At 36.2% G+C, this 12,588-nt stretch overlaps 1 protein-coding gene across 1 annotated transcript in view; it reads left to right on the top strand.

Annotated features, from left to right (window-relative positions):
- Positions 1 to 1,158: 1,158 nt before the first annotated feature.
- The window catches only part of LOC134535089 (rRNA-processing protein UTP23 homolog), a 37,137-nt gene continuing 25,707 nt past the window's right edge, over positions 1,159 to 12,588 (top strand). The window contains exons 1-2 of the mRNA XM_063373959.1: positions 1,159 to 1,387; positions 4,523 to 4,619. Of these exons, the coding sequence (XP_063230029.1) occupies positions 1,268 to 1,387; positions 4,523 to 4,619 (217 nt within the window). The 5' untranslated portion in view covers positions 1,159 to 1,267. The remainder of the gene's footprint in view (positions 1,388 to 4,522; positions 4,620 to 12,588) is intronic.

The following is a 12,588-nucleotide window of genomic DNA, read 5'->3' as shown; positions in this document are numbered from 1 at the left end:
CTACTCCCGTCCTCAGGCAGAGACACACATGGTACGGAAACACAGGTGCGACTGAGTAGGGGCTGGAAAAATAAGGGTATTTATCAGAGAAATGTGTCGTCATTGTTTGTGGGGATTTTTTCGTTCGCTTAGTACATTTTTCTTTGTTTTTCTTTGTTTTGTTGACCATATTCCTGTTACGGAATATTTTGTGTTGTTTATATCCTTGTTGAAAACAGCAATTTTTTCCTTAATTTTGTTTTTTTTTGTCTTTTTGGGGTTTTATTTATTTATTTATTTTTAACTTTTTAGTTTTTCTTCAACAGAAAAAGTTCTTAGCAATGGTGTATGTCCAAAAACTTACATCAAGTCAAGACAAAAGTGGTCAGGTTTACCAGAAAGAGGAAGATTGTCAGGGGGGAATATCGCTGGAGGGGAGACGTGATGAGTGAGGTCACAAGTTATAAATATCTAAGGGTGGTGCTGCATGGGAACCTGTGGTGGGAGGAGCAGGTAGACAAGGTAGTCAAGAAGAGCAGACAAGCCCTGGGCATGCTGGGACGAGTGCTCAGGGGTGGAAGCAGCATCTTGCGTGATAAGGCCTATAAAACTATGGTCCGCCCCATGCTGGAGTATGCCGCAGCAGTGTGGGACCCATACACGGCAGTATTTAAGAGGGAGCTGGAGGTGGTGCAGAGGAGAGCAGCTAGATGGGTGAAGGACAAGTGGAGGAGAATGGACTGAGAAGGGAAGGTGACTGCAGTACCACAGAGATTATAGGTATGAGATGGGTTAAAGGATAGAAGACAGAAGGAGAGACTGGTCAAGATATACCAAGTGCTGATTGGAGTGGGAGGATGGGGAGAGCTGGGGAGACGAGTCAAAATGAGAATGCCTAGAAGTAGGAAGGAATATACTAGGAAGGTTTTCAAAGAGACGAGGAGAACAGAAAAGGGAAAAAATGCGATGGTTGTGAGGACGGTAGGGAAATGGAATAGGCTGGAGGAGGAGTGTATGTCGGCTGGGAGTGTGGATCAGTTCAGAAGAAGAGTGCGGGGAAAGTTAGGAAAATGCTTGCCACCGGGCACTTCTGTACCCGATTGCATCTATAACAATAATAATAATAAATAAATAAAATAAATAATAATAATAATAATTCTACTAACATATGTTAGGAAGTCATCTTCGACTTATGGCTGTTAGAGTACTGATGTTGGCCTCAACAATGAGTTTAGAAGTAAACAAATACAATTTTTGTTTGTGTAAATGTTGATTTGTGTATGTAAAAATGAAGGTTAAGCGACATAAAAGGGTCCACAAATATATTAGTTTCTTTTGTAATAATTTTGGATTTCGTCAGCCTTATCAGGTTTTAATTGATGGGACTTTCTGCTATGCTGCTCTTAAGGTAATTATTTTATAGTATTACCTACGATGCTACTTAGGCAGGTGTGTTTCTAAATATGTCTGATTGCTAGTTTTTGAATACGATACGATACGCTTTGCTTGCAATTGGTCTTCTATTTGGTGGCATTCACTCCTCTCTCGATAACTTCCTCTGTTCAACCGATCCCCCAGCTTTCCCCAGCTCCGTTTTCTCATAATCACTTTCTAAAGTTTGACGTGTCCCGGCAACAGCGTCCAGTGCTGGAGTGGCTTGAAGTGGGGTGAACACCCTCCTGGGGTGTGATGTCCTCAGTCGACACTGTCGAACAGCTCCTGTAGGCAGGCAGTCTGCCAGGCTGAGCGGGGCTGCAGCCTTCCCTCTTGCTGGGCAACAAGGAAGAGGAGGGAGGGAAAGGCCCTATAGCATAAGCCTCGAAAGGCTGCTCCAGGAGGAAAGTCCTAGAGCGTAATCCTCGAAAAGCCACTCCAGGAGGAAAGTCCTAGAGCGTAATCCTCGAAAGGCCACTTCAGTGGGAGGGTCCTAGAGTGTAATCCTCGAAAAGCCACTCCAGGGGAAGAGGGAGGCTAGAGTGTAATTCCAAGGGCCGCTCCAGCAAAGGCCGCTCCGGAGGAAGGAAGGATAGAGAGAGAGAAAATGAGAGAGGAGGGGAGAGGAGAGCAGAAATCACTAAACCAAATTCCAAATTCCTGTTTTATTTCCCCAGATATCTCTGGGGTAAGGATCTCTAACTGGTTCAGTACAAGCCAAGCTTATATACAAGTCGGTTGCATTATCATTAGAGTCAATATTTACAGATTTAGCCTTTGCAGCATGTTCTATATTATGTCACTGACTGTCCTGGTAATATGCTGATTTTTGAATCTCGGGATGCTCCCAACATGAGTGGAAGCCTGCTCCTTCCCTGAGTAATGACACAATGAATCACAACTATTTACATTCTGCAGCAGGCGCCATCTATTGGTGCCGGATGCATCACCATCTTACAGGATAACTAGCTTAGGCATAGATATTAGGTAAAATTACCCTGCGGTGTCGGGGCAGCTATGTTTGTTTCAGGGATGAGCATGCAGCACTCGCACAAGGGGGCCGAGGCCAAATGCAGGTCACGACAAGTTTCACCTTTAGATTCAATTAGATTAGTATGTTTCGCTCGCAATTGGGCTTTCACCCAGTGGCAAGAGCCCTCCCCTTCACTCACTTCCTTTCCCCCTTTTTTTAGTCTTCTCTGCAGATCCCGTGCATCTTTCACCCATAACATTTCTTCATCCAGCCCATTCCAGTACCCTCACAGAGGATGTTAGATTCAAATATATACCCGTACCATATTTATGGTACTTACAAAAAAAACCATTGTGCAAGAACAGATTGTCAATTTCATTTAAAAAACAGCGTTTAAATGTGGAAATAAGTTTAAAACAAAATTATATATTTAAAAAATGGAAGCAGAAGTCAATTTCATTTTAAATACAGTGTTTAAAAGAGAAAATAACAAGTTTACAACCAAATTATTAAAAATAAAAATGGAAAAGAACTTAATGTCACACACATTGTGATCCCAACTTCTGATTCAATAAGTATTATTTTGTAACCGTGGCAATTATTAATGAATTTTCAATAGTAAACAATCAATCATAACATATTCTGCTTTGTACAAAAGTTTTAGAAGATTCTCCTTAATGTCACACATGTCACCACTGGGTAAGCCTGTACCAGTTTTTAATGAGAGCCCATCTGAAGGGCCTGTCTACCTGGACACACACACAGTGCGCAGAGCTTCAGGAAAAACAACGCGATTTGAAAGCAACTCAAGTTATCAGAATGGGGTCTGTTTACGAAAAGCATTTAATAGTTCTGCCGAAAAGTAGATTGATTTTCAGGTTATGTTTTTAAACAGTATTTATAGAAGAGTTAAAATGGCTAAAAGGCTTGTTTTCATAATAATTTTTAGGCTTAAAACAACCAATTCAGATTCTTGAAAGCACTAAAGGGTCTGACATTACCTACGTCTTTATCCTCATTTCTCCGCTGTATAATGTTACTGTCACCGCTCAAATGTTGTAGTTGTTCAATGTACGACGAGACAACTTCGTGACAGTTCAGAGCATTTCGTTTAGAGGCAATACCACACTAGAAGCACCAGCGAGCATCGCACTTATCACCCCGCCTCACTGACACAGATACACCCATGACGATGTGGGACCTTTAATAGCCATGTAATATTTAGGCTTCACTCGCACGTATTCCAGAAATATAACTCGTGTACATAATTTGTTACATTAATTAAAATCAATTTATTTATCTATAAACGAATTGAGCGTTTATACTGTATTGAGAGGTATGTCATTAATAGTAGTCCCTTTATTATGAGTAAATCTAATGTTATTAGCAGCTATAATGGTTTAATGTAGCTTAAGGATATATTTATTGTTTAGTACTGTGATCAAATATTTTTATTTTTCTCCTACCAAATGGAAGTGAACAGTGCTGTTAGTGAGAAACTAAATAATATGCGTACTTAGGGTCATAAAGTTTTATATATATATATATAAAAGTAATATTTAATGATGTTTGATACCTTTTTATATTTATATATATTTTCTTGCTTTTCACGGTATGTACCTGTGGAAGTTATAAGAAAAGTGGCAACTGTGGTATGGGGTGTTGAGAGTTATGCTGGCATAATTCTTATATTGGAGGGTGTGTATTTTAACAGTGACATAGGTTTTGAGGTGAGGTTGACAAACCTCTGTAATTTGATGGCAGTGATACCGCTCTCCAGCCCCCTTACCCTTATTTTATGTTGCACCAATTGTGGATAATGAGTAATTAAAATATTGTACTATGGATTGATTCAAATTTGGAGAGCTCTTAATGTTAACTGTTGCTGTTCTCTCCTTGTTAATTATTTTTGCATTTGTGCTGTAATCAAGTTTGTGGACATACATCAATTGTTGTTTATTATTTGGGTTCTTTACACAGCATATTAAATTTGTCTTGTATGAACCTATTTTTTACATCTAGAGTGATCTTGCCCCTCTTTTCCCCTTGATAAGTGGTGAGTGGAGATTAGGGTACTGACAATCTATTTATGAGTATGAATGTTATCGCATAACATTTTTTTGCTTTATTTTTCAGAACAAAGTGAACATCAGAGACCAACTGCCAAAATATTTGGAAGGAGATGTCAAGTTTCTGACAACACAATGCGTTGTTATTGAAGTTGAGAATCTGGGTATGTTGAGTTATTACAAGTAGCCATCTCGCCTACTTCTTTGCATGCATAGGTATATTAGTTAGGATAAATCCAAAATGTTTTAGTTATAATACGTACTGATAGAAAAAGATCATATAATCATATTTTTAAAATATTATTCAGTGGAATGCGTGTGGCTCTAATACTGTGCTAGCAAATAATTCAAACACCCAGGGGTGCATTGGAAGAACATGTGGCATTGATTTCTTCAGCTTTGCAGAGTAAACTTGTGATATAATTTTTTTTTTTTAGTAAGGCAGAGTATCATTTGATTTATTGACACAAATATTTGTGTAATTTATATTGATATTTTACTACTTTATTCAGAAAAGCCATTTAACTATGTTTTTACTGTTTTTTTACAAGGATGGCTAGGTTATTATTAATGCGAATTTGATTTTTAGTAATTTATTTTGTTTAAGGCTAAGATCCTGAGTTTATCGCGAGCGGGCAAAGACACGCGTAGTTACCTAAGTCCTCAACAGAGCGCACTAGCAGTACGGGTGAACGATGTAGAGACGCGTGGAAAAGGAAGGGGGGTGGGAAAGAGGACGCTGTTCTCAGAATTCTTATCGCCCAGCGGGGAGTCATGTTTACGACCGGTCAGGGAGAGGGGGGTGGAGGAAGGGTGTACTCTGCCTCGGCTAGTATTAGATTTCCAATCCCTTTGCCTCTCTGTCCATGTCCCTCACACCCACCCAAGAATACTGAATCCTCAACAAAGCGCAAGAGAATAAATATTACTATTTTTGGTACATTTCAGTTAGAAACCCGTACGTAACCGAGTGCAACCCAAGGTAATTATAATAAATATTAATTTGGTGCACTACACATATACGATATACAAATTGTATGTTTTACTGTGTTGATTATGTGGCCAAAACTATCAGATTTGATCTCTTTTGCAAGAACGCTCGTTCACAGCTAACCACTACATTCAAATAAGTTGACCAGTAATGTAGTTTTCCTGCCCCCGTAAAAAAAAATATTTAACTGTGTGTGTGTACAACAAAGGTTTTGCGCTTCTACAAATTTTATTTCTTTACCCATTTTGTCACAGGTGTGTGCGTATATGTATTACACAAACAGTTAAACGTTGACCACCTAATAGCATGACGTTATGTTGCAAAGCGGTATTATTTGCTATATTTTATATCTGATTAGGACTGTATTTTTCTGTGCAACTATATATACAGGCGAACTTTTTATACTATCGGAGAATTTTTTGTAGCTGAATATCTGTCTTCAAAATATTGCAGGTTATTGCAATAATTTTAGTGTTTTAAATGTATTATGTTTTTAAGTATGTATACATGAGGCTAGAGCTAGAAAAATGTTTGGTTTGCTTTTTTAGCTGACCTGCAGCTTGTGGCTTTTGATTACACTTCCTTTTTTATATGTGATGTTTAAAAACGATATTAGTAAATGTCCTGGCATTCGTACTTCTTGTAAAAAACATAATCATATTTTCGAAAATTAAGCTATAATTTAGTAATTTATTATTGCAATATAAATACTTGTGTATGTCAGTCGCGTCTGGTGAAATGAGGAGCTCCTTCACGCTATCCCTACTGGTGACGTCAAGCATCACTGGTAGTTCGTCTTTTATGTATGAACTGGAAGTCAAAGATGCTCGAAATAAACATCAGTTGTAACTAATAATAATAATAATTTAATTCTGAAAGGACCACATACTCGAAGAATCGCTTTCTCTACGCAATCAAACGTGTTGGAAGTAAAATATCTAAGGAGTAGGCTACACGTCATAGGTTGTATAAGGGAGCTAACCAAAGGATATTTTATCGTGAATACAGATAAAGTGATATTTTAAGAGTAGTAATTACCCCCTCCCCCAACACCACCCACAAACTGATGGATTTATTGACACATCTGTACATAAAAAAACACTGTTCCAGAATCTGCACCTGAATCGTCTTAGTGGGGAAAAGGTGTACATAAATTACAATCACTCAGGTTATACAGAAGGTAATCAACCAGAGTAAGTGATTAGGAGCAAGGAATACTAATGCAATAAATATGCCATTGATATAATTTAATGATAATTTTTACTCACGTTTTAGAAGTTGATATTGCTGAATAGCAAATTTAAATTTTAAAATATTGTAACAATGAAAAATTGCGAACCAATAAATATTTTTTGCTTAGTGTATCATTTGATTATGTCTTAAGACAAATGGAAACTAGATATTATGAGTACGAAATATTTTTTTAAGTAATAAAATTTACATAATAAAATACTTACATTCATACAAAATACAAATCTTTTTCTTAGATATACAAGTATAACTACAATTCATTTTCGGCCAACGAACATATAGTTATGCTTTGGGCCCTGATAATAATACATAATTACATTTTCACTTTTCACCAAAAGTACCTACATGAAGCACAAAAGTCAACAAATCTTAAAACACAATAAAAATATATCCGGTCTACATTATATTTTAATACAAACACCAATACAATACTAATTTTAACTGAACATTTTTTGGATATATGCATAATTTTATTAAAATTAATCAGAAAGTAATGCAGTTACATGTTTGCAACCTTGCGTCTTCACTTGCCTTTGACGAATCCGGATAGGTTCAATGTTTAGCCAGCCGAAAAAGACTAGGCTGAAGTTGGCTTTATTCTAGCTTTATTTTCCTTCCCCTCATTTCCCCCACCCGGAGATGTGGGCGGAGCCAAGCGGTACAGTACTGAATATACAAAATACAACACGTTCTTATGTACAGCACTGCACATAATATGTGCAACACGGACTTTAAAAAAAATTGTGCAATGGTACAGCACTACACATACAAAATGCAACACTTTTAGTACAGTATTACACATAAATGTGCAACACGGAAATAAAAGAAATTGCGCAATGGTACAGTACTACACATACAAAATGCAACAAATTTTTGTACAGCACAAATCATAAAATGTGCAACAAGTGCTTGAATACTCATACGAAATACAACAAAGAGTACAACACTACACATACAAAATGCAACACGAAAGGAAATGCAAAATGATATGTGATTCTTTTGTGCGTATTGTGTGCTTCACCAAGAAAATTCAAAATACTTGGGTACCCACCGTACAGCTCTCTCAAAATCGTCTAAACCAAAATGATAACACAACTTTGAGCCGGGAAACATTGTTTCATTTTTTTCCCATTATAAATCAAGGTGGCAACAATAGATCTGTTAGACTCTTCTGTTGTGCGCATGGTCTGCTACATAAAAATAGTTATAATTTTGTGGCTGTCAGCGTACAGCACTTACCAAAGGCAGTTGATTCAAAAATATAACATTATTATGCAGAACTACAAAATTCAAATATTTTTTTTTTACTTAAACTAAACGCTGTACAGATAGAGCTGATATGTCTTTCTGTTGTGCGTATTGTGTGCTTTACCAAAAAATTACAAAATGCGTTGTACATGCCGTACAGCACTCTCAAAATCGTCTAAACCAAAATGATAACACAACTTTGAGCCGGGAAACATTGTTTCATTTTTTTCCCATTATAAATCAAGGTGGCAACAATATATCTGTTAGGCTCTTCTGTTGTGCGCATGATATGCGACATCAAAAAAATTATAAATATGTTGTTTGCAGCGAACAGCATTTCCCAAAGGCATCAGATTCAAAAATATAACTCCATAATGCAGTAATACAAAATTAAAATATTTTTTTTTACTTAAACTAAACGCTGTACAGATAGAGCTGATATGTCTTTCTGTTGTGCGTATTGTGTGCTTTACCAAGAAATTACAAATTGCGTTGTACATGCCGTACAGCTCTCTCAGAATCGTCTAAACCAAAATGATAACACAACTTTGAGCCGGGAAACATTGTTTCATTTTTTCCCGTCATAAATCAAGGTGGCAACAATAGATCTGTTAGGCTCTTCTGTTGTGCGCATGGTCTGCTACATAAAAATAGTTATAATTTTGTGGCTGTCAGCGTACAGCACTTACCAAAGGCAGATGATTCAAAAATATAACACCATTATGCAAAACTACAAAAATCAAATATTTTTTTTTACTTAAACTAAACGCTGTACAGATAGAGCTGATATGTCATTCTGGTGTGCGTATTGTGTGCTTTACCAAGAAATTACAAATTGCGTTGTACATGCCGTACAGCTCTCTCAGAATCGTCTAAACCAAAATGATAACACAACTTTGTGCCGGGAAACATTGTTTCATTTATTTCCCATTATAAACAAGGTGGCAACAATAGATCTGTTACGCTCTTCTGTTGTGCGCATGGTATGCTACATCAAAAAAATTATAAATATGTTTTTTGCAGCTAACAGCATTTCCAAAATCATCCGATTCAAAAATATAACTCGATAATGCAGTAATACAAAATTCAAATATTTTTTTTTACTTAAACTAAACGCTGTACAGATAGAGCTGATATGTCATTCTGTTGTGCGTATTGTGTGCTTTACCTAGAAATTACAAAATGCGTTGTACATGCCGTTCAGCTCTCTCAAAATCGTCTAAACCAAAATGATAACACAACTTTGAGCCGGGAAACATTGTTTCATTTTTTCCCGTCATAAATCAAGGTGGCAACAATAGATCTGTTAGGCTCTTCTGTTGTGCGCATGGTCTGCTACATAAAAATAGTTATAATTTTGTGGCTGTCAGCGTACAGCACTTACCAAAGGCAGATGATTCAAAAATATAACACCATTATGCAAAACTACAAAAATAAAATATTTTTTTTTTACTTAAACTAAACGCTGTACAGATAGAGCTGATATGTCTTTCTGTTGTGCGTATTGTGTGCTTTACCAAGAAATTAAAAATTGCGTTGTACATGCCGTACAGCTCTCTCAGAATCGTCTAAACCAAAATGATAACACAACTTTGTGCCGGGAAACATTGTTTCATTTATTTCCCATTATAAACAAGGTGGCAACAATAGATCTGTTACGCTCTTCTGTTGTGCGCATGGTATGCTACATCAAAAAAATTATAAATATGTTTTTTGCAGCTAACAGCATTTCCAAAATCATCCGATTCAAAAATATAACTCGATAATGCAGTAATACAAAATTCAAATATTTTTTTTTACTTAAACTAAACGCTGTACAGTTAGAGCTGATATGTCAATCTGTTGTGCGTATTGTGTGCTTTACCAAGAAATTACAAAATGCGTTGTACATGCCGTACAGCTCTCTCAGAATCGTCTAAACCAAAATGATAACACAACTTTGAGCCGGGAAACATTGTTTCATTTTTTCCCCGTCATAAATCAAGGTGGCAACAATAGATCTGTTAGGCTCTTCTGTTGTGCGCATGGTCTGCTACATAAAAATAGTTATAATTTTGTGGTTCTCAGCGTACAGCACTTACGAAAGGCAGTTGATTCAAAAATATAACACCATTATGCAGTACTACAAAATTCAAATATTTTTTTTAACTTTAACTAAACGCTGTACAGATAGAGCTGATATGTCTTTCTGTTGTGCGTATTGTGTGCTTCACCAAGAAATTACAAAATACATTGTACATGCCCTACAGCTCTCTCAAAATTGTCTAAACCAAAATGATAACACAACTTTGAGCCGGGAAACATTATTTCATTTTTTTACCGTCATAAATCGAGGTGGCAATAATAGATCTGTTAGGCTCTTCTGTTGTGCGCATGGTATGCTACATCAAAAAAATTATAAATATGTTGTTTGCAGCGAACAGCACTTACCAAAGGCATCTGATTCATAAATATAACACCATTTTGCAGTCTCAGAAAAACCGAAAAGATGACGGACCCGCGTGATTCATTCGTATATATAGTGCTTTCGTTGCTATCGTGGAAGTTACACCGCGCATTGGTGATAAAAAATATATAGTTTAAAAATACTTGAAAACGCGCTGTTATCAATAATCTAACTAAAAACAAAAAAAAATTAATTCTTAGCATAAGAACAAAATTACCGATGAGACAAATAGTCACTGTTATAAAAGCGTGGGTGCTTAGTATGACATTTTAAAAAAGTACTCTCCGTTTTGAAATGAAACTAGTAGAAAATTTTAACGAGTGATATCGAGCCCTGAATTATAATATAGCCATTTTGAGCGTGTTAGGAAAATGGGGAAATGAAGGATTAAGGAAAGGGAAGACATACTTAGTGAGTAATTTTCGGTAACCGAAAGAGTAATTCGGACGGCCCGGATTAGGAATAGAACCCATATCTATTGGTTGGGATTTATCTGTTAAGAAACGAAATGAAATGATTTTCTTTTCATTTAAATGTTCATATAAAAAAAGATTTAGCTTTAAAAAGAAAAAGCTTCTATAAACTCAATCTTTAATATCTTCATTGTAGGTAAATAATTTTTGTTTTGTGCGAAATTTTTTGTTAGTATTTTACATTTGCTAGTAAAATGCGAAAGTAGATGTTATTTTTTTGTAGGTACTTTTTGTTTTACTTATATATGGTTTTTATTACGCATATATTCCTTGTATGTATGACCCCAGTAATGTAATGTAAGTTTGCGAGATGTGCACTAACGATCAAATATAAAAAATACGTTTACTCACCGTTCATGGAAATAGCCGTTTGCCTAGAATAGTCTTGTATATTAAGTATATGTGCATATACATAATTATATGTATATGGACATATATATATATATATATATATATATATATATATATGTGTGTGTGGTTCGCGTAATTATCTTTACTTACATGTAACATAATTTCATTATATATGATATTGATAAGTTTTATATTTTCTATATTTGACTTGAATAATTGGTCCTAATTAATTTGCCAAATTCCATTATTTTAACTACACTATAAACTCGTTAATACGTGATGGTCGGGACGGAAATAATCACGGATTACCAAATTTCACGGACTAGCGAATAAAAGCCCGGAAGGTCTTGTCAAGCTTCTCAGACATCAGCGTGCAGCTGGGTTAAGTCCAAGGTCATGTGACGTAACATCTCCCGAGGCTTACTGCGCCTTGGCAGCAGATTGATAAAAAATTGTAAACTCTCCTTTATTCGTGTTAATTGGGACCCGCCGATGCCCGGATAATTTTAATTCTGTTAAAAAAAAAATAATAATCAACAAACCCGCATAATCTGTTCACGGTAAGGGCCGTCTTCGAATTAGTGACTCGGCTTAAAAAAAATACGGCACTGCCTAGCCCATGGTGTAAAGAAAGGGAGGTGAAACCGTCCAGCCGCCCAAACTCGTCCTCCACTGCGCACTACGTCACCTTAGTCGCACCGCCCGGTCTACACGCAGCGCGCTTGGGAATACGACGCAGAGACAGTTCATTTTCAATCATTTGAATAGCGAGTTTCCACGAAGCGTAAAAATACTTGGTTATGTACATTGTATATAGAGCATCCCAATGTTAGATTGCAGTGTGGAAGTAAATGGGCGCATCTCTCTAACACACGCCGATTGCCGTTAGCGCTGTCCTTGTTTCTTCGTGCGTTGTTGCCAAATATCAAACGAAATTAAAATTTCAATTTTTGGACCAAGCTTTTTTTAATATTGTATAGCATCGAAATACGCATCAGCCAATGCTTATTTTGAATACTTAACAATATTTTAAGTGTCCGAAAAAATTAAAAAACATAACTTATTCACTGCGAACTGTTTTGAAGTATTCCGAGATGTTTCACATCATAAAAAAAAACCTGCATGTGTATTTCATTCAGATTTTTTTTATTAATAAATTAATGCCTTAGGACGCCACCGAACAAATGTTAAGACAAAAACTATACAGGTTTCACTTAAATAATTTTTTTAATATATTGAAATGCATTTTCTCACAAACTGACACATCAAAAAGTTGACCAGCGGAAAACCTTTTTTCTATTAAAGATATATGGGGGACGAAAGCGTGAAAAATGTTCACAATTAATTGAATTAGTTTTTAAAAGCAGCTCCAT

Source organism: Bacillus rossius, chromosome 1 (assembly GCF_032445375.1).
Source record: "Bacillus rossius redtenbacheri isolate Brsri chromosome 1, Brsri_v3, whole genome shotgun sequence".
Taxonomy (NCBI): domain Eukaryota; kingdom Metazoa; phylum Arthropoda; class Insecta; order Phasmatodea; family Bacillidae; genus Bacillus; species Bacillus rossius.
The sequence above is the reverse complement of the archived record's forward strand: the minus strand, read 5'-3'. Positions and strand labels throughout refer to the sequence as shown.